This window comes from Condylura cristata, unplaced genomic scaffold (assembly GCF_000260355.1).
Source record: "Condylura cristata isolate star-nosed mole 26May11 unplaced genomic scaffold, ConCri1.0 scaffold00016, whole genome shotgun sequence".
NCBI lineage: Eukaryota > Metazoa > Chordata > Mammalia > Eulipotyphla > Talpidae > Condylura > Condylura cristata.
In genome coordinates this window covers 32119168-32141452 of record NW_004567117.1, presented here as the reverse complement: position 1 = coordinate 32141452, position 22285 = coordinate 32119168, and the positions used below count along the sequence as shown (strand labels likewise).

At 45.6% G+C, this 22285-nt stretch overlaps 1 protein-coding gene across 2 annotated transcripts; it reads left to right on the top strand.

Annotated features, from left to right (window-relative positions):
* The first annotated feature begins 3912 nt into the window (after positions 1-3912).
* CXXC1 (CXXC finger protein 1) lies at positions 3913-9353 on the top strand. Of its 2 annotated transcripts, none has more exons than XM_012725958.1 (15): positions 3913-3999; positions 4819-4937; positions 5039-5139; positions 5425-5660; positions 5751-5966; positions 6359-6385; positions 6463-6708; positions 6873-6980; positions 7112-7296; positions 7584-7791; positions 7866-7976; positions 8103-8152; positions 8296-8392; positions 8679-8831; positions 8911-9353. In XM_012725958.1, exons 1-15 carry the CDS (start codon positions 3997-3999, stop codon positions 9055-9057), a joined length of 2007 nt encoding a protein of 668 aa, XP_012581412.1. In that variant the 5' UTR covers positions 3913-3996; the 3' UTR covers positions 9058-9353. The 2 variants fall into 2 exon arrangements, with proteins under 2 accessions (XP_012581412.1, XP_012581410.1); XM_012725956.1 differs by having other exon boundaries at positions 6873-6992.
* The last annotated feature ends 12932 nt before the right edge of the window (positions 9354-22285 follow it).

The following is a 22285-nucleotide window of genomic DNA, read 5'->3' as shown; positions in this document are numbered from 1 at the left end:
AAAAAAAGACTAAATACAAAGGCCTGGGTGAGTTTCCCTGGTTGACAGTTCTCCATGTGTGTGCCACATGGAGCTAATGCTGGCCATGACAGCATTAGTGGGAGGATAATTGGAAGCTCTGCACTGGCAACCCTCCTGGACTCTCTCCCATGGCTGATTCTAATCTGGTATTCTCTCACTATGAGAACTGAGTACAACAACTTTCAGTGAATTCTGTGAATCCTAGAATATTATTTGAGGACCCCTAAACTTACAGTTGATCAGAAGTAAACATAGTTTTAGGGACTTTTAAACTGTCCAGAAGTGTCAGAAATTAAGGCAGTCTCTTGAAAATCATTCCTCAAATTGTGAGCATCTATGATCAGGGAATATATTGATCTGTTTGGTATCAGAGAAAAGAGTTGAAATGTATTCATTATTCTTCTATTTTTCTCAAATACTTTGTAAATAATTACTTTCCCCCTACTTAATATTTGACATAATTTACAATTGAAGCTCTCTGGACTTGGGGTTTTTCTCTGTGGGATGGCTTTTAATTAGAAATTTAAACAAGTTTATAGTGACATTGTCACTTATTTTCTATTTCTTTATGTGTTAGATTTTTGTTACTTGACTTTTTCAAGGAATTAATCCATTTTATGCAACTAGTTGTTTTCTTTTGAGTACCCATAGGATTATACTGGTGGCTCCATTTGATTCATAATATGGTTAACTTGTGTCTTCTCACTGCTTTTAAAAACACATTCCAAAAATATAGCAAGTGAATTTAAATTTATTTTATTCAACTTAATTAATGATTACAATTTACTCATTACTTTAATGCATTAAGGTGAATTTGAATTAAAATGAAATGAAGTAAATTAAATTAAATAACATTAAATAAAAATGTCATGTAATAAATTAGTCAAAATTAAATTGAAACTGATATGCAATGACACTGAATTTAATAAATTGATATTAATTTATATTACACTAAATCAAACAATTATGTTAAATTTCAGTAAGCAAATTGAAACTGGAAGCTGAAAAGGACTTGAGAGAGGAAGAAGGGGAAGGCACATGGAGCAGTGAGTTATGTGAAGAAGCTAGACTTGTTTCTTGGCCTGGGACTTGCACAAGGGACTTGGGAGACCTGGAAGGAGTCACTTGAAAGAGATGTGGATGACAGACTTGTGAGGAGACTGGCAATTGCAGCCTTTATCTTGACTTGTATTTTGATTTTGCTCTTTCCCTTCCAGACTCATTTAACCCTTTTGTCCCTTTTGTATGGTTCCACACCAGAAATTGCTTTAAACCTATGGCATGTATTCAGGCCTTAGTAGTCCCATTTTGGGCCAACCCTGTTTGGCTGGGTATTTACTCATGAGGAGATGGGTAGCTGAGTGTTTCACAGGGAAACTATTTTAACTATGTTCTTTCTCTTCTCTCATTGCACACTAATTTAATTAAAGTTCTTCTGTATTGGAGGTCTTATGCACTAGGAGTATGCTTTGTCTTTATACAGGGACTTGAAAGGAAAAGGCAGAAGGAATGACAGATGCCGTGAGTCTGTTCACCAAAAGGAAGAATAAGTCCTATTTTATTTCAGAGCTGAACTTATATACACATTAAAGGTATCATGTCGAGTGCCCATTGGCCGGGCCATGGTCAGGCAGAGAGAGAGGCTGGAGGGGTCACGGAAGAGTGACCGAAAAGAAAAGATACAATAAGCAGGACGGACTAAGCCTATGGCCATATATGGCAGGGAAAGACGGCCAGGCCCAGCTGGAGCCAAGGACAGTCTCCTTATCAGCCAGGGCCCAGAATTGCAGAGTTAGCCAAACTGTTGTCCTTCAGGACTGGCAGAACCCATTTAGAACAGGCAGCTTTAGAATAGGGCCCCCTTCATTCTGCCTGCTAAAAAATACATTTAATGAAAAATTTAACGTTACATTGATTAAAATAAATTGCAATCATTAATTTAGCTTTAATTGACAAAATCAAGGCAAATCTTCAGCTGTACCTGAAAGTTTCTGTAGTTTACAAGTTGCTTTTAGTAGGTCACAGAACCCATGTACTCTCTGTCTTAGGAGTCTGTGTTGGCATAAAGAGAACATAAAGAAAAACGTTTACATAAGTGAAAAAACAACAGTCCTCTAAGCCATAAGCAGCAGAATCACCAGTGGTAAATAAGTTGTCGTTACGTCCAGAGACAAGAAATCCAGAAACACTGCAACTATGGGTTAAAAAAAAAATCTCACTTTAACTGGACTCCTTCTCTTGACCAGAAATAAATCCTCTGACTTTGAAAGTGAAGGTGCTGGGGCCTCTCTGGTGGTGCAGAGGTTAAGTCACAGCACCAAGAAGCTATCTGCTGCAGGAATTCAAACCCTGGCCAGGGAGTTGCCCCACATGGCACAACAGACCTCTCCTGTCTCACCCACTGCTCCCCTGACCAGTGTATTTCAGTCAATGATCTATTTTGAATTCCACTCTGTCTCTGGTGAGTGCTCTTGCCACCCTCCCTCATACTTCTGGTCTACACCCCAGTTCTTGTATGCATAAATAAATTTAAATTTTTTTTAATTAGAAAGAGGGCCCTCCTTGGTGGCATAACCAGTTAAAGCACTATGAAGCTATCAGCAGTCACTGCAGCACCAATTCCATCTCCTCCCTGGAGCAGCAGACCTGTTCTGATGTGGCTGCTCCCTTCAGCAGTGTGTTTCACTCAATCTCCTTGTTCTGCTCTGTCTGGGATGAATCCACTCACTCCCACCACCCCCACCTCTGGCCTACCCCAGTTCTTGTATGCATAAATAAATGAATCTTAAAATAATAATAATAAAGATGTTGGCATTTACTAGACCAGGACTCCTGCACGGAGTGAGGAGTGAGACTGGGAGTAAACATTGACCTGTTAGGTCTCTACTTTGGTGCCTCAGGTTAGAACATCACCCTGAGGGAGACTTCTAGCTCTCTGACCTGTGTAGATTTATTTTTTTTTAAATTGTGCTTAACTTAACTTTAAAAGATTTAACTTTATGGGAGAGCATGTTGAATATGTTACAGGAGAACCACAGAGGACATATGCAGGAATTGTGCAAATCTACAAGGGCGCGAAGGGGATCAAGAAAGACGGTGAAAACGATTTCACGATTTCAAAATCTACTTCGGGCCGGCTACTTCTGACAGAGAGCCTTTATGGCCTCTGTCCTTTATGGCCTTTCCTCACTGTCCGTGCTAATTCTGAGACGTGAGAACGCTCCTCCACAGACCAAGGGGCTGAACCCGGCCAGAACTGGCTGAGAAACTGCAAGGAGAGAGAGCGCGTGAGGGAGCAGAGTGGTGGGAGATGATGTCTGACATAACATGGGGCCTAGCAGCGCACCACTGTGGGAGGCAAAAGTGATTGGGAAGAGGAATAAGTGAGACCTGATTTAGGGAAAGTAAACTATCGATTTTCCTTGTTAACTTTTTTGCCCCGCAAAGTGTCGCTCTACGGAATCGACTGCCAAGATGGCGACACCCTCGCGAAAGCCGCGATCAGAACGCTGCCATGCGTTCCCAGTAATCGTACGGACTCGGCCATCTTACGGAATCAGATTCCAAGATGATGGCGTCAACCAGTGTTTCGTGCAATGGGCGCGGCCATATTGCTTTAAAAAGGGAGACCGTACAAGTGGTCACCGTACGGACTTAGTCAACAAGGTGGCGGCGCCCTCGATACAGATGCGGCCATGTTTCCACTGTACGAACGGTAGGCTGCCTTATGGTCTCGATAGTCAAGATGGCGGCGCCCAAGAGCCGGTCTGGGTGGGAGGGTGGTGATTAGGCGGGCTTGTTTGCTGTGGAGCCGACGCACTGAGCCTGCGCAGTAAGTGTACGGTGTCTCAGAGGCACGCCAGAAGCGGAAGTAGTTGTAGGCGCCTTGCAACGGCTGGGGACGCCACCGAGTGGGCTGTGTAGGTTCGCGGGTCGCTGGCGGGGGTCGCGAGGGGGTGCTCCGGGAACGGAGACATGGTGAGTACCGTGCACGGGGAGAAGGTCAGCGGTAGAGGTCAGTGGGGTTTGGTAATGGTGGGGTTTGTCGGCGGACGCCTTGGGGGTCTGTGGTAAACAGTAACGTGAGTCTGGACTGAATGGTCGGAGCCGCTGGAAAGCCTTAGTAGGGTCTGTGGGAAGAATGGTGGGGGTTGATGGTCTGAAATTTTTTCCCCTGATGTGTGAGGCATCTGGGAGTTCTGTGATGTGCCATTACTATGGGAGTCCCTAATGTAAGTTTAGTGGGAACCCCTGATGGTAGGTCCGTGGGAATCCGGATACCAAATTGCGAGGAGTGGGGTGGGGGCGGGGGGTTCTTTTGCAGCGCGATAAGGGGTTTTGCGGTGTCAAATGATCCATGGAGAACTGTGATGTGGGGGTTTCTGTGGGGTAACAAAAGAGGGTCTGTGGGTAAACTGGTGGGAAGTCCGCGGAGTAAATTATGCGATGTCTGTGAGAACTGAATTGGGGTCTGTGAGGAGCAACTAAGGGGGCGAGTGGTAGGGCGATGTGGTTAGTAATCGGTTGTTTGTGGGGAGCTGTTATGAGTATGTGCTTAAGTAAGGAGTGTCAATGTAGTGAGTGAGTGGAAGTCTGAGGCAGAGTGATGGGACTTTACAAGCTGTGTGGGAGTGTCACCGTGTGTGAGGTGTAAGGGGTGTGTGGTGGGAGGGGCCTGGGGAGAGTGATAGAGAGATCCACGGCAGTGCTGGGCATCTGTCATGAGCCATGTGGAGCTGTAAAGGGGTGGGGGGTGCCCGGAAGTTCTCTAAGGAGTATAATGGGGGGATCCCGCAGGAGGGGGATGGTTCAGACCCAGAGCCTCCAGACGCCGGGGAGGACAGCAAGTCAGAGAACGGGGAGAATGCACCTATCTACTGCATCTGCCGGAAGCCTGACATCAACTGCTTCATGATGTGAGCCGGGAAGAGGCGGGTGGGGCTGCCCCCTGGCAAGTTTGGGTGAGGCCAGGGGGTCCCAGCCCTCACATCTCCACCACTGGCCCCATCCTCTGCAGCGGGTGTGACAACTGCAATGAGTGGTTCCATGGGGACTGCATCCGGATCACTGAGAAGATGGCCAAGGCCATCCGGGAGTGGTACTGTCGAGAGTGCCGAGGTGAGGGGTGGACTGGGCAGGGCAGGTGGGTGGGGTTTCAAGGGATCAGGAGGAGTCATACTACGAGGGTCATGGGAGGAGTGACGTGTGTCTGTAGGCAGTCTTTATGGGCTGTGGTGAGCTGGAACGGAAGCTGCTTTGTGAGCCACTCAAGGGGCATTGCTGCCCTGGAGTAGGAGGGGCAGAACAGGTGGACAGAACGGAAGGAGGTCAGAGGGAGAAACTGTTTTGGGCCATTTGAATCTCCCAAATCCAACCCACCTGGAACTCATCGTCTGCCCACAGAGAAAGACCCCAAGCTGGAGATCCGCTATCGGCACAAGAAGTCACGGGAGAGAGACAGCAATGAGCGAGACGGCAGTGAGCCCCGGGATGAGGGTGGAGGGCGTAAGAGGCCTGTTCCGGATCCAGAACTGCAGCGCCGGGCGGGTTCAGGGACAGGGGTTGGGGCCATGCTTGCTCGGGGCTCTGCTTCGCCCCACAAATCCTCTCCACAGCCCTTGGTGGCCACACCCAGCCAGGTGAGTGCTTACAGTGACTGGGATAAGTAAGGTGATGCTATCTCAGCCCCTACTTGGGTTCCTGATTTCTGTCTGGGCCCCTCACCGCAGCATCACCAGCAGCAGCAGCAGCAGCAGCAGCAACAGCAGCAGCAGCAGCAGCAGCAACAGATCAAACGGTCAGCCCGCATGTGTGGTGAGTGTGAAGCTTGCCGCCGTACTGAGGATTGTGGCCACTGCGACTTCTGCCGGGACATGAAGAAGTTTGGGGGCCCCAACAAGATCCGGCAGAAGTGCCGGCTACGTCAGTGCCAGCTGCGGGCCCGGGTGAGCATGGGCAGAACTGGGAAGGGTCAGGTGGGTTGGCCAGTGTGCCCAGGAAGAGCTGGAGGAGCCAGGTGGATGGGGCCTATTTATGTAAAAAGAAGTGGGAAGGAATCTGGCCTGTTTAGAAAAATGGAGTGAGGCCAGGTATGCTGGGCTAGCAGGAGAGTCCCTAACCCCAGGTAGGTAGGGTAGGGCCAGATAGGTGGTCAGGCATGTCAGGGCAGGTAGGGCAGGGCTGAGCATGTCCTGGTGATGTGGGGTGGAGTGGGGGGCAGGTACGTCTGGAGGCCAGGAAGGGCTAGTGGTGGGGCCAGGCACTTGCGGGAGGGACTAGGGCAGGGCCACCCTCCATTCACCTGGGGCTGACCTGGGCCTTCCTCCTGCCGGCACAGGAATCCTACAAGTACTTCCCTTCCTCGGTGAGTCCAGCTCCCCAGGGCGGGGTGGGGCATGCGGGCAGGGTGGTCAGGGCCAGTCCTGAGATTCTGCCCCGCAGCTCTCGCCAGTGACGCCCTCAGAGTCCCTGCCAAGGCCCCGGAGGCCACTGCCCACCCAGCAGCAGCCACAGCCATCACAGAAGCTGGGGCGCATCCGTGAGGATGAGGGGTCAGTGGTGTCATCAGCAGTCAAGGAGCCTCCTGAGGCCACAGCCACACCTGAGCCACTCTCAGACGAGGACCTCCCACTGGACCCCGACCTATACCAGGACTTCTGTGCAGGGGCTTTTGATGACCACGGCCTGGTGAGCAGGCAGAGCGTCCCATGGTGGAAGGGTAGAGGTTTCAGAAGGAGAGAGTACCCATAATGAGGAGAGAGGAGGCAGAGGGTATGGAAGGTTTGGGAACTGAGTAGGTGGTGGGGTGGTCATGAGTGGGACTGGTGGGTCAGCGTTTGCCTGACTTGCAGTCCTGGATGAGTGACACAGAGGAGTCCCCATTCCTGGACCCAGCACTGCGGAAGAGGGCAGTGAAAGTAAAGCATGTGAAGCGTCGGGAGAAGAAGTCTGAGAAGAAGGTGATGGAGAGGGTAAAACGGCTGTGGGAAGGCAAAGACCAGGGGCTGAGTGGGGCAAGAGCGAGGAGGGGCAAAGTGGAAGGTAGGGGGACATTTCAGTTCCACCCTGACCTGATCTGCCCGGCCCATAGAAGGAGGAGCGATACAAGCGGCATCGACAGAAGCAGAAGCACAAGGACAAATGGAAACACCCGGAGCGTGCTGATGTCAAGGACCCTGCGTCCCTACCGCAGTGCCTGGGGCCTGGCTGTGTGCGCCCTGCCCAGCCCGGCTCCAAGTATTGCTCAGACGACTGTGGGATGAAGCTGGCAGCCAAGTGAGTCTTTTCTGGGGATTCAAGGGAGTCAGGGAGAATTGGGTAGGACACAACTGGCAGTTTGCCTGCTGGTCAGTCACTGTCCACCATTCAGTCAACCACGTACTCGTCCTCTATGCATCCACCCATCACCCACCGTTCAGTCACTTATGCACCCACCTGCCATTCAGTTGCCTACTGCCATTTCACCATTTAGTCACCCAGCCACCTGCCATCCTGGGATCACCCCCCTCACTCATGTTGCTTGCCACCTTCCCTGCCTGCACCCACCCACTGCCTCCCTGCAGCCGCATCTATGAGATCCTCCCTCAGCGTATCCAGCAGTGGCAGCAGAGCCCCTGCATTGCTGAGGAGCATGGCAAGAAGCTGCTCGAACGCATTCGCCGTGAGCAACAGAGTGCCCGCACCCGCCTTCAAGAAATGGAGCGCCGATTCCATGAGCTGGAGGCCATCATAGTGCGTGCCAAGCAGCAAGCTGTGCGTGAGGATGAGGAGGTAAGCAGCAGATGGCACAGCTGGGCAGGCCCAGGACTGGTCTGGCCTGGTCTTACTGTTCGTCCTCTGTGCAGAGCAATGAGGGTGACAGTGACGACACAGACCTGCAGATCTTCTGCGTCTCCTGCGGGCACCCCATCAACCCACGTGTTGCCTTGCGCCACATGGAGCGCTGCTATGCCAAGGTCAGGGTGTCAGCCTGAGGGGCAGGTGGTGTGGGGACATCAGTGGGCTCCCAGGGGCAGCTGTGCTCTTGGGGCAGTGTGCGCAGCGCACATCCACAGTGCCTTCCATTGTGCTCATCCCTGTAGTATGAAAGCCAGACGTCCTTTGGGTCCATGTACCCCACGCGCATTGAGGGGTGAGTGTGGGTCCAGTGTGGACTTAGAGGGAGGTCAGGGTGGGTTGGGGTCAAGAATGGCATGTTGGGTGGGGATGGGTGAGGGCGGCTGGTCGCCTTCCTCTCCCTCTTCCACTCACCTCTTCACTCCTCCAAACCTCCAGGGCCACACGACTCTTCTGTGACGTCTACAACCCTCAGAGCAAAACATACTGTAAGCGGCTCCAGGTGCTGTGCCCTGAGCACTCACGAGACCCCAAAGTAAGGTTCTTCCTCAGCTCTTCCTCCCTCTTCTTCCTTCCCTTTGTCCTACTTGACTCCTTCTATTCTTTCCATTTTCCCGCCTCAGCAGCCTTTGTTCCTCTGTTCTGTCTTGTATCCTCCTAGTCTCCCCTTTTTCCTAGCTCTTCCTCCTCTTCTCCTTTCCCAGTCCTCTCCACTTTCCCCAAATCTTCCATTCTTTCCAGCCTCCCTCCCGGATCATTTCCTGTGCCTGTCTTCCACCCTGTCTGACTACTATACAGTCATCCCACTCATTTCCCTGCAGGTGCCAGCCGATGAGGTATGCGGGTGTCCCCTCGTTCGTGACGTATTTGAGCTCACCGGTGACTTCTGCCGCCTGCCCAAGCGCCAGTGCAACCGTCATTATTGCTGGGAGAAGCTGCGGCGCGCTGAAGTAGACCTGGAGCGCGTGCGCGTGGTAGGTGCTGATGCTGGGTGTGCCCAGGGCCACCAGGGCTCCCAGAGCTCTTTCTCACAGCTCCCTACTCCCCCTGCAGTGGTATAAGCTAGATGAGCTGTTTGAGCAGGAGCGCAATGTCCGCACAGCCATGACAAACCGGGCAGGATTGCTGGCCCTGATGCTGCACCAAACCATCCAGCACGATCCACTCACTACCGACCTGCGCTCCAGTGCTGACCGCTGAGCCTCACTGGCCCGAGGGCCTCCTGCCCTGCGTTCCACGCAGGGGAACTGCCCTGACTCAGCTGTTTGTCTGTTCTGCCATTCATGTTTCTCCAGTCACCTCTGAGTTTCTCCCCATGTCCATCTACTTTTTGACTGCCCATCTGCCCTTGAAGGAGGCTCTCAGAATTTTCTCCTGTTCTTGTTTACCCTCCATCTCTCCATTTCTGTGTCTGGGCACAACTGCGCAGTCAGCTCACCCTTGCCCCTCTCTCTGGTTTTGTTAATAAAATTTTGAAGAACTGAGGAAGAAAACTATTCACGGTCTCCAAACTTTCTCCAGTAGCAATACTTTTCCAGTAGACAGGCCATGCGACACTGCAGGTGTCTAGAATACAGTTGGCCCCACTCTGTACTCTGCAGGACACCACCCCGGTGAGCATGGAGATGTGACTCATTGGGGGAGAGCCCTTTCCATCTTCAGGCGTCGGGTAGGTATCCAGTGAGCACTTACTCAGGGCGTGTGGCTGATGTACACGCCCCTTTGAGATTCTCCAGACCAGAAGTGCTTCAGTCATGAACACAGTGCCTGGTTTGACAGGGGCTTCAGGGTTCCATCTAAGGTTTGGATCTCTTGATTTCTGAAGTCATTTCCACACTCTGCACAGAGAAGGGCAAAGGCTTAGATTCCGCCATTTCCCTGTCTTCTAAAGCTTGTAACCTGGAGACACGAAGCCTAGATCCCATCCTTCAGGTCTTTCACTGGCTTCTTCAGTCCTAGGCAGGGGTTGCCAGTGTCAGTGTCTCTGCAGGCACCAGATTCCTGCATGGCTGCTTCACGGGACAGGACCAATCTGGTCTCACTTTTAAGCCTGTGCAGAAGGCTTTGCTCTTTTGCCTGCTAGACCAGGAAAGGGGCCCCAGATTGTTGACAGTATCCCCCACTTTGTTCATGATTAACTTCTAATTGTTACATCAGTGACCAGTGTTACATCTTCTGTCCAGTGTCGGTGTACCTCTTGCATCCTTAACTATCCTTCCCTTGAAAAAGTAAATCCAAACTTTTACTCCTGTGTTGTCTTCCTCGTTGCCTAACACAGCATCTTAAAACAATATGGAGTTAACTTTTATTCATCGTTAAGTTAAAGCAGCTTATGCTCTGCGCTAACAATCCAGGTGTTTCACTGCCTAGTATGTTTAGGTTGGTATTATTTGTAACACTCATAGACTAGGAGACAGTAGTGATAACCCAATAATAAACACAGCAATCACTTTGACGAGAAAGTGATGAAGAGACAATCCAAAAAGCCCAGCACAAACACTGTCATATTCTCTAACTAGGTTGATTAGGCAGTTTTCCCTTTGCCAACTGAAATTTCAACTTACAAGTTTCTGCTGCTTCTTGTTGGTCACTAGTGAATTTCAAAATGTATAGCATCGCAAACCTTTGTGTCTTCATGGAACAGTTATCGAGAGATTTCAATCTCCTAGTACTTGTATTTTTCCATATTGACATTATCATGTCATTTTTAACTCAGTAGTAGTAATCTTACCCACGTTACCTATATTACTCCAAGTACTTGTTAGGCTACTGAACAACTTTGTTACTTTAATTGTAAAATTTTCTTTTCGTTGCTAGCAATAAGGTCCTCTATCCATATGCCCAGTGTGATTGTTTGAGGAAATAAAATAAGCCATGTCTGAGATAGTTCAGAGCCCCATGTAGACCAAGAACATAACCATTCACCTTTTCCAGTTTTTACTATTTGATAAAGAAATGGTTCCCACATAATACTATCTACCCACCAACCATCAGAAGAATTTGTAATTGAATGTCCTAATAACCAGAGAATTGAACTACTGGGAAACGAAGTTGTAGATTAAGTCTAAGGGCTAAAATGGATAAAGTAGAATGACACAAGCTGTATTTTACCATCAGAAATTTTCCAGAGGTTCAAGAATCAGTTACCCATAAGCAGATTTTCCTTCAGAAGAACAAGGTTGTTTAGTAGCTACCGTGCCTTTTCTAAATACGGTTACCATGTTGTGATAACATATAGGCAGGCTCATTTCCAAATTAGGTTCTAGTGTTGTCTGTAGTCTTTTGGGTACTCCAGTCCAAGCCATTTCTCATCCCTTCTTTCTTGGAATAACACTCCTTCAAAATGTTCTATCTGGGGGCCCTCCCTGCTGGTGCTATGAAGATCTCTTCAGTCACTGAGTTTGATCCCCGACCAGGGAGCTGAGAGCCACATGGCAGACCTCTCCTGACCCGCCTGCTGCTCCCTGCAGCAGTGTATTTCAGTGGATCTGCTTCTTTTGCCCTCTACTCTGTCTCTGGTGAAACCTGCCCCTTACCTCCCTACACCTTAGCCTATACCCCAGTACTTGTATTCATAAATAATTAAAGCTCTAAAAAAAAGTTCTATCTGGGACAAGAGTGTCTTTCATATGAATGTCTCCTCATCATCAGTAAATTCATCTTGGCTTAAGAGTGCTGAGCCCTGCTCCGTGTCTTTAAAAAGATCTCATTTCTTTTGGGTAGCCAATAAAGTTTTATCCATTTGGTTGCTATAGAATGAGAAGACATACAGTAAAAGTTACAAACCCAGAGGTGTTGAGTCACTTAGTATCAGTGTAGCATTAATGACTCAGTAAAATTGATGATAATGTCTCAGTAAAGTTGAGGGCCCTTATATTGGTTACATCTGACCACCAAGTCACCCCTAATTTTGTCCATGTGGGGGTTCCATTCAGAATTAATGCCTTTGTTTACCCAGTTCCATCTACAGAAGTGTGGTCAATAATCAGAGCTAAGTTCTGACAAATGGACAGAGCCATCACAAAACTGCATTACTTTGAGTCAGAGATGCCCTTAGTTTCTCCTCCATGCCAGTGACAGCACAGTGTTCATTCATCCTAGTATTTCTAACCGTTCTGACACATTTTCGGGGGGAATGTCTCCTTCCTAGTAAGGACTCTTTGTGAGGGGCATCCAAAAAAACCCTGATAAGTAGGTCAGTAGATGATTAGGCCTAAAAAGGGAACAGGGAGTAAGAACTCTCGTAATCAGCATTTCAAGGCCCTCTAAAGGTGAGCTGGAATTTCCATTTCTCATCCTGACTGTGGTGTCTTTGTCTTTGCCATGAGTAGGACATAAAATAAAAGAGGACAGAAGGTTTGGGGATGTAAGTGCTCAACCATCGGGATTGGTGAAAAGACTCATTAACAGAGAATTTAGTGTCATGGTCCCTGAAGTTTAAGTCCACTATTTTCAAAGTTGTCCTTTAATTCCCAGAGGAGTTACTTGGAAGAACTTGGTTTCTCATCCTGATCATTGTGTTTGACTTTTCTTAGTCAAAGTTGGGTGTCTGACATTAGAACAGACACCCAACAGTCAACTTCCTATGATTGTGCTGTACAAGGATGGGTCAAGAGGACTTGATAAGGCCCCTTCCGTTGTGGTTGTAGGTAGTACGTTTTATTTGGTGTTGGTTCCAGTGAACGCTCATCTGGTAGTAAGTCATGAATTTGTCAAGCAGTGTGAACTCACAAGTGTCAACCACTAGTTGAGGTGGTCTTTAATACTTTAATTAATATTGTAACAGTAGTGGAGCTTATCTCCCTTTGAAGGTTCAAACAGTACTTTGTCAAGATGCACAGGCCTCCTGGTAACGATTTCGAATGGGGAAGGCTGGTGTTCACCAAAAGATGCAGAATTTCGTTTAAGCAACACCAGTAGGAGGACTTTGTACAAGGCAGAGAAAAATACATCTAAAAGTTTTGCCAATTGGATTTTACTAAAACATTCCATTTGTTCACTCTACTAAACCTGACGACTGGGTGATAAGCGCAGTAAGGGGTGGTACATACACTAGATTTTACTGACTTCCTTTATGGTTTCTCAGGTAAACTAAGTCCCTTGGAAACTGCAATTCAGCAGGAACGCTTCATACTGGAAGGCCACATTCTAGTAGTAGTTTGCCCACTATCGAGTCATCCATCACCAATCTGCATAGGAAGATTCTCAGAGGGAAGCCATGTAAATCATAACAACTACATACTGATGCCTTTGAAAAAGAAGCATTTGGATTAAATCCACTTCCCAAAATTCAGGTGGTCCTGCAGATAAGGAAAACCATCCTTTGATGTGTGCAAACATCTATGAAGTCAAACATTTGGAATATACCTTTTGTGCTACCATAGAAGTTTTCCCAAGACATTGTTTTTTCCCTCAGAGACCATTTTTTTCTAGGACCTAGTGGCTTAAATCATGTGTACACTGTGAAAAAAGGGTAGCTGCATTCTTTTTAAAAGTCTTTATTTCCTTTTTTTTTTTTCATTTCAAATGAGAGCAATTTTGTAAAAAAAAAATCCTTGTTGTTAGCTAGTCATTTTTGTAGAGTGATTGGTTTCTCCGCTCAGATGTAGTTCCTGTAGTTCTCCTGTCAGCATGTCACACGTGAACCTTCACCATGGTCCCATGTGCTCCTTCCTCTCATGTTTTGATTCTCCCCATCCACTCTTTCCTTACTGCAAGACTCGGATCTGTGGTCAGCTTGCTAGTTTTGTCTTTTTCTTGACCTTTTGTTTGGTTTCTCTATATTCCACATACAAGTCAGATCATCTGATATGGGGCGTATTTTTTTTTTTTCAATTGGTAACTTAATTTTTAAAAATAATATAATAGTTTATTTTTACATCATTTTGTGCATTTTCCCATCTCAGTTGTAATCCCCTTGGGCTTCCCATCACCAAATCACCCATGTGCCATCACCATAGTCCAGTGCATTTCCCTCCCCACACTGTTTTTGATCCCATTCCCCACTCCACCCCCGTATAAAAAAAAAAAAAGCTGTTGATTATTATTATCATTATTTTCTCACCTGTTATATTCCTGCTATGAGAGAAACCATCTGGTATTTTTCTTTTTCTTTCTGGCTTATTTCACTAAGCATGATCTTTTCCAGCTCTATCCTGTTGCTATAAAAGACACGTGTTTCTTTTTTTTGGTTGCTGAGTAATATTCCTTTGTGTATATGGACCACATCTTTTTAATCCAGTCATCCATTTTTGGGCGTTTGGACTGTTTCCATGTCTTTCCAATTGTGAATAAAAGCAGCAATAAACATGGGGGTGCAGGTATCTTTTTGAATCAGTGTTTCTGTGTCTTTTGGGTAGATACTTAGGAGTGGGATTGCTGGGTTGTAGGGAAGCTCCATGTTTAGCAGTTTAAGGAACTTCCAAACAGTTTTCCATAGTGGTTGTACTAGTTTGCATTCCCAACAGCAGTGCAGGAGAGTTCCTTTTTCTCTACATCCTTGCCAACATTTTGTTGTTGCTAGTTGTTTGAAGATGTGCCATTCTCACTGGGGTGAGGTGGTGTCTCATTGTGGTTTTGATTTGCATCTCCCTTATTACAAGTGATGTTGAACATTTTTTCATATGCTTGTTGGTCATCTGCATTTCCTTTTTGGAGAAGTGTCCTTTTAGCTCTTCTGTTCATTTTTTGATAGGGTTGTTTATTTTTGTTGAGTTTCATCAGTTCTCCATATATTTTTGAGATCAATCCTTTATCGCTAGTTTTGTGTGAGAAAATTTTTTCCCAATCAGTGGGATGTCTGTTTTTTGTAATGTCTCTTTTGCTATACAGAAGGGAGCTGTATTCTTAAGGCAGTGTTAAGCAGTGGTTTGGTCCAATCTACAAACTCATGGAGAATCAAAAATTTCCCCATTCTGAATCCACATCTGTCTTTCTTTTTGGTAGCAATTTTCTGAAAAACAGTCTCAAATTAGTATGGGAGAGCAAACACATTAAGATGGAGGTCATCATTACTTGCCATGAAGTTGTTTTCCTAAATGCTTGATGTGCTAGCCTATTTCCTTCCTAAGATGTTTGCCCAGGAATGCCCTTGGGTCTTTATTTCTACCAATTCTTTTTTCTTTTTTAGAAGATGTATTTATTTATGCATACAGAACTGGAGTACAAACCAGAGGTGCAGGGGTGGTGAGAGGATTCATCAGAGTCAGAATGGGGAGCAGAACAGGCCGACTGATGAAGTACACTGCTGAGAGGAGCAGTGGGCAAGACAGAAGTCTGCTGCGCCATGTGGGTCACCTCTAGGGAGGGGATCGAATGTGCACTGAGGTGGCCTCAGCCAGCTTTGCAGTGCTGTGCTTTCAACTCATTGTGCCACCAGGGAGGGCCCTATTTCTGTTAAGGGGAAGGATGCCCTAAAGGAACTCTGCAGAGTCTTGTGAACCACACCCCTACTCCAGCTTTCTGGACTCTAACCCCTACTCCAAGGATTAAAAACTACAACTCCCAGCAGTACCAGGGAGAGAACTGTGAGGACCCAAGGGCGGAGCTAGCAGGACTTCTGGGATATTTGGGGGATAAATAGGGTGTGATTGCATCTCTCTCACTTGGGAAACAGCTCTCCTGACCCTGTGACTCAGTGTGTTCAGTCAGCCTAGCTGGTAAGTTATTTCAGTTACTCTGTATCCCTCTCTCTTTCCTTGGGTTGTTTCCTATTCCTTTCCCCTTTTGTAAATAAACCCATTATTGACCCTTTTGTGTGTGCATGCAGTATAACTGAATTTTGATGGCGTGAGTGAGGCCCCACAGACAGGCAACCCAGTCCACTATGGGCCACCCTGTTAACATTTCTACCAATTCATTAGGAAAGAAATGGCCTCTAACTAGGCACCCACTTGCTGTTCTTTTTAAATAGGTAGTCAAACAGAGATCAGAATCCTCTTGGTTTCCAGAACATTCCAAAATAATGTGCCACTCCAAGTGTAGCTGGAGATATTTGCTGTTTTTCCTTCAGTCAAATAGCAGGCTTTAGTCAAAATTTCACTGCTGCTCTGAGTGAACTGCAGGTTAAGGGAGTGCTTTCAAATGACACTGAGGTGGTCAGAGCACATCCAGCTTGAATTTTCTAGTAATGCCTTGTAAAGAACCACATGTAGATAAAATAAGTCAGCATTAGTTATAGGCCTTTAATGTGCCTCATCCCTCCTGGTCAAGAGTAAACCAATTTTGGTTTGATTTTGTTTAGGACTCTTGGATCAGGATATCTGGTTCCTTTCCCAGGCTAGGGAGGTTCTCAGCTATTATTTCTTTCAAATTTTTTTTCTATAGCATGCTGTCTTTCCTCTGTTGGGATCCGCAGATGGAGATGTTCTTCTTACCTTGTCCCAGAAGAATGCTTATACTGTTACTGTTACAGGGTAGCCCAGAGTGGACTGGGCTGCCTGTCTGTGGGGCCTCACCCGAGATCACAATTCAGTTACAATGAAGGTACACACAAAAGGGTCAATAACGGGTTTATTTACAAAAGGGGAAAGGAATAGGAAACAACCCAGGGGGAGAGAGTGGAATACAAAGAAACTGGAATACCTTACCTGCTAGGCTGACTGAAAACACCGAGTCATGCGGTCCAGAAAGCTGTTTCCCCAGAAAGAGAGTGAGAGATGCAATTGCGCCCTATTTATCCCCCCAAATGTCCCAGAATTACTGCTAGCTCTGCCCTTGGGTTCTGCCCTTGCAGTTCTCTCCCTGGTACTGCTGGGAGTTGTAGTTTTTAATCCCTGGAGTAGGGGGTAGAGTCCAGAAAGCTGGAGTAGGGGGTGGGGTCCACAAGACTCTGCAGAGTTCCTTTAGGACATCTTTCCCGTTAACATTACCTTCTTTTTTCTCTCTGCTGGTCTGTTTGTGTGTTTTCCACCATTGTGGATTCATGTTCACTGATTCAGTTTGTCTGCTCTTGAAGTCCTCTAACGTTTTTTTGTTGTTAAATCTGTTAATCCTGTTTGTAACATTCTCATGTTTTCTCTAGACTTTTTTTTTCAACCATTGTTTTTCTTCAAAGAAACATAGTCACCACTGTCCTGAACATTTAAATTCTATTGGACTGGGCCTTTTTTGTTTATCATTTGCAGTATGTTCCTTTGTCTCCTTTTAGTTTTTATGTCATGAGATTAAAGAAAAAACCTTCTTTTCTTGTCATGGTGAATCACCTTATATTACACTTAAGGTTCCAGGATAATCCTAGGTTGTTTTCTGGGGATCCTGTGCAGATGACCTAAAATTTAGTGCCAGTAGGAGGTAGAGATCTGAGCTGAAGTTGCTGCTAGCATTTACCTATAGGGTGCAAACCTCCTAAGGTGTTGCAGCTGCCTGAGTTGGGGCTGGGGATCTCCAATGTCCTCCCCTAGGCCAATTCCTCAAAGTGTAAATAATCTCAGGCGAAAATCAACTTTGTTGCAATATGGCACTGGTCAGGGGTTGTACATTGGTACCCTCCCCTGCTCCCCTCCTCAGTGCAGCCCAGGGCTTGGGTAGAAGGAGAATGAAGGGAGAGCTGTGGGTTTGCAGTGCAGACATCTATTGTGCCACTGCTGATTACAAGTCAACCACAGGCTGTTTCCCAAGATTACAGCGCCTTCTACAAAGGACGGCCTCCCCTGCAGATCTCTCTGCATTTCAATAGTGGTCGCACCAGGAGGGGGCTAATGGGATAGAGTAGTGGTCAGGGTTTGTTTTCTACACCTTTCAACTACAGAGTCTTGTCCTGGGGCGCATGCACTTAAGAGTTAGGGTCCAGGTGCATTCAAATCTGGCTGAGGACAGTAATCACCATCTGTGGCTGTTATCTCAACTTTGGCTAACTGTAGAGACAGCCTTAGAGGCACAGGCAAATTAATCTAGTCTTCCCTACTGTTTTGGGCTCCAGCTGTTTACATCTAAGAGCCAAGCTGACAATCAGATGATATGCAGATCCCACGCCCTCAAGCTCCGGGGTTTCTGGGAGGAAGTTGGGTGCCCAGTGACGAGCCAGCAGTATAGAGTCTGTCTTTGCAGGCAGTGACCTGCTATTCCAGCCTTCTGCCTGCCACCTTTATTTGTCTACTAGGTAGTTCTCTGGAAGAACAGCTCTGACCTGCACGGGACTACATGCGCAGCTGGTCTCCAATCTGTGAGCCCCTCAGGTGGGCATGAGCCCTTCAGTCATAACAGAGAGGATCCATATCACAGTCACCCTCTGCTCTCCAAATACAATGAAATTTTCTACCCTCTCTGCTGTGTAGCCTCTCTCTGTGCTGTGTCCCCTCCAGGGACCACTGTCTTTATTTCTGTATAATTTAATTGTAAATGTGTGGAAGCAGCAAGCTCAACATCTTTACCTTTCTGCCATTTTTTTGGACTCCTCATTTGAATCAATTGGTACAATCATGATTAAATCCTATTGGTTCTGTTTCATTTGGAAGATGACTGGGTGTGCCCTGATGCATGTGAAAAAAATTATATTGGGAAAATACAAGACAATTTCAAAAGAATGATGTGAATTTAATCATCTCTGAAGCTATTCTTATGTTTGTGAACAAATAGAAAAAAGGGTAAATCATAATTAGACTGTGCTAAATGCTGGTGCTTCAGTTAAAGCCTCTTTAAATTTTTTTCATTTGCCTCTGTGTGTGGTTATGTCAAATTTAGAGTTCTGCCTATTTTATTTTTTATGCAAACAAGAACTGGGGTATAGGCCAGTGGTGCGGGGAGGTGGGAGGACTCACCAGACACAAGAGTGAGGAGCAGAACAGGTGGATCTAACACACACTGCTGAGAGGAGCAACAGGTGAGACAGGAGAGGTCTGCTGCACCATGTGGCTCCCTGGCTGGGGGTCAAATTCATGATTGGCTTTTGGTTTTTGGTGGTGGGATTTTTTTTGTACTGTATTTGGGGCTATTAAAAGTTCTGGCTCCTAAACTACATGCTCTAGGTATTTAACTGCTTAAACAAAATTATAATTTTCTAGATACTTCATTCCCTTTAAATGTTAGTTGTGGGTGAAGATATACTGTGTCTGTCAAGATTTGCTTAAGATTTGAAACAAATAGACACCTACAAATTTGTTGCGAGCAGGTATTTTCAGAGTAGTTTCCCCGAATAAATTCTAATTGAGTTAATGTTAGATTGCTGTCACTTCACATTTATTTTGTTCAAATGTTATGTTAATAATTTTACTTAAGGGAGACAAACATAATAGGACCTGCAAGCAATCAACTTACCTACTCTATCCCTTCCTAAACCCTTTGCGATTGCTCACCATGACTTGTCCTCTTGGATGAAGCAGGCTACCGGAATTGGTCCTCAATGCTAGGGTACAGCGGGGGCTCTTCAGAGTCTCGGGGTTCCCTCTGGGAGGATGAGGGTCTTCTGTAGGTTCATCTCAGATCTCTGGGCATGTTGGTCCACAGAGGTCTTGCCCGTCTGAGGGCAGTTGGAATAATGTCACATTTGCCCTGGCCACTAAAGCAGGCATCTTTGGGCACGACGAAGCAAACGAGCTTTAAGTGGAGCGCAAGGGTTTTTATACTCTATTTCTACCTTATCTATCTTACCACACACCTTATATCATTTTTATCCACTTCACCCCACATGCATTACATAATTTCTTATTACGTCATATTCATACATATTCATTACAGATTACATCATATTCATAATACTCATTTTCAACTTCAACTATCTATTATTCCGTATGCATCTGTCTGCATACGTCACATTCCAGCCTACATAGGTTTCTGATATCTGCTTCTGGTACAGTCTTAACTATATATATTAACTGTCTGCTAATCTGTGATACATATACACACAGTCATCTGCTAGTATGTGACAGATATGGATTCACACTGACTGTATGCCACATTTGACCATGCTCTTTATAATATTAGACTACAGTCGATTATAAGGGAAATTTAAGATCACTGAGATCAATTTTTAGAATCTGAAATAAGTGGGGCTTTCCATGTACCCCTGAAGCACTACAGTCCAGCCCTCCCAGATGAAAGCAAACATGTTAATTTAGGGTGAACTGGTATGCTAATGAAGGCACTGTAGAGGTTACTGAAAAATGGCTACTGGGGTAAAAGACAACAAATGTATGTTGATTAGGAGCCAGCGGGTGATATGGTAGGACCACAGCTTTTGCTGTCCTTAGGTCTTGGACAGACTTCCATTCTTTCCTATTTGGTTTAACTGTAGGGAAGATGGGTGTATTGTGAGGACTTGGACAGCACATGAAGTGCTTTTTTGAAATTAGACTGTATGCCTTTTATGACTTATACTCTTCACTGATGTCACCAAATATTTGGCAATTATATACATGGAAATTTTAATTGGCTCCTCCCAATAAATTGTTTCTGTATCTGTGGATGTGGCAACCCAACATTCTTGCAGAATTTAAGAATTTCACCATAATCTGCAGTAGTTGCTTGGGTCAAAATCACTACCTTATGGAAAACTGTTTGGCTTGTGGGAGCTTCTGTTAATTCTAAATACCTTCCACCCTTTGGAATGAATGCAATGTAGGCCCTATATTTCTCCACTAGGTCTCTACATATGTGTTCGAGGACATATATACTGAAAAAATGTATTCAATTTTCTGTTTGGAAATAAGATATTTATTATTTACTCTCATTGGTTAGTTTGATGCCCATACCATCTCAACAAGGAATTCTATAAGTTGGTTAGGATTCAGAACTGCTAAATGGATCCTGTATCGATTAAAGCTGTATATTATTTTCCTTGATTTGTATCTCAGTTTTTCCCTAAGGCATTTGAGAGCTGTGTAGATTCTCACAAAATCCTCAGAGCACCCCATTCTTGCTTGTCCCCACATCCTGGTTGTTCATTCTGGTTCTGAGATCTCTTTTTCCTAGAATTCTTTTTTTCCTGGTGACTGCATCTCTTCCCATAGAAACCAAGTCCTAGTTATTTAGTTTATTGGGGTCCACAGACTTCCCTTAAGGTGGTACCTTTGCCATGGTTTGTTCACTAAGTGATCTTAACACAGTTTCTATTTTTTTGTTGTTGTTGCAGCTTTCCTCCTGTTACTAGCCTGGGTAGGTAGGAAAGACTCTACCTTACTCAGTGCTAGAATAGGATTCCCAAGTCTTCTGTGGCCTCCCCAAATCTCAACCTAAGTAAAGGATCATTCTAATGAGAAGTGAAAATTTTAGGAACCATTTCCGAATATTGCTTAAAGATCTTCTCTAATTTGGGATTGGCTCATCAGGTCTTCCTTTACCTTGTTGTATTTTAGTCCAATTAATAACCTTTGGAAGTATTTCTTTAATGGCTCTCAAAAGTTCCTACCCCAATTCTTCTGGTTTCCTTGCATTCATTTCTTGATTTAATATTATGCACTAGATTTATCTATCCCACTTTTTCTATCCATTCTTCAGTTTTACTTTTAGAAAAGAGTGTATGGACCAGCTGATTAAGGTCTAAAATTTTGGAGTATAGTTCAATCATTAGTTTAAATTATTTAGTAAAGCGTTCTGGATCCTGCAATGACTGTCAAAACCCCTTAATTAGGGCTCTATGTTCTGACATTGTTCCTGGGGTAAACTGGAAAAGCAGCACAGCTATGCTTTTGTCCAGCCATGTGGCCAATTCCTGCAAGAGGATCACAGTGATTTTGGAGTTGACTTCTCTTTTTTTTGTTAGAAGTGGAAGGAGAAAGGGTGGAGATGGCATCAGGACCTGGAAGTTCCAAAAGCAGCGGCTCCCACAGCTTCAGGCACTAAGCTAGCCTTCATGGTTTTCTCTATTTCTGAGGCAGTCTCAAGTAGTTTCACTAAGTCTCAAGTAGTTTCACTAAGTTCCTACAGGGAAATTACTTTGCCATTTCTGCATTGCATGCTTCTAAATACGACAAAAATAAGTATCCATTCAGGTTATTTAATTTTAGAGCTGGCTCTCTTTAATTGTATACGAAAGTATATTAATTTGGGAAATTAATATATGTTCTGCCTTGGGAATTTAAAGTAGCTTTTCTAGTAAAATCCCATTTTGGGAGCCACCTGAAAGTCTCCGCTCCACAAGTATTATACATAATCTTCCTGGAGTATTAGCAGGCAGCTGCTTGCAGGATGTCCTGCAAGTTTCAAATTTGTATGCTTTGTTTCTTATACAAGTTCAACTAGTCAGTCTAGGGGCTTGTGTAATGGATCAGAGAATCCTGGCTTCTCATAACTTCACCCCTGAGTTGGTTCAGCTTTTTATGTATCTTGGCTTCTCCTAGCAATTGTTTAAATCAATTGCAGGGGCTCACGGTGCTGGTGATCAGTTTTGTAGTGGTCTTTGGTTGAGCCAAATTATTTAGTCATATAGTCTAAGGAATTCCCATAAAAATTCTTTATGGTACCATTGCACAGCTTGAAAATTGATCTCAGACAC

What these genes read in the sequence shown, in the direction of transcription:
- CXXC1 (XM_012725956.1), top strand. An exon ending in CTGTGCGTGAGGATGAGGAG is followed by an intron (nt 7,792 to 7,865) that starts GTAAGCAGCAGA and finishes TCCTCTGTGCAG; the next exon opens with AGCAATGAGGGTGACAGTGA. An exon ending in TACCCCACGCGCATTGAGGG is followed by an intron (nt 8,153 to 8,295) that starts GTGAGTGTGGGT and finishes CCAAACCTCCAG; the next exon opens with GGCCACACGACTCTTCTGTG.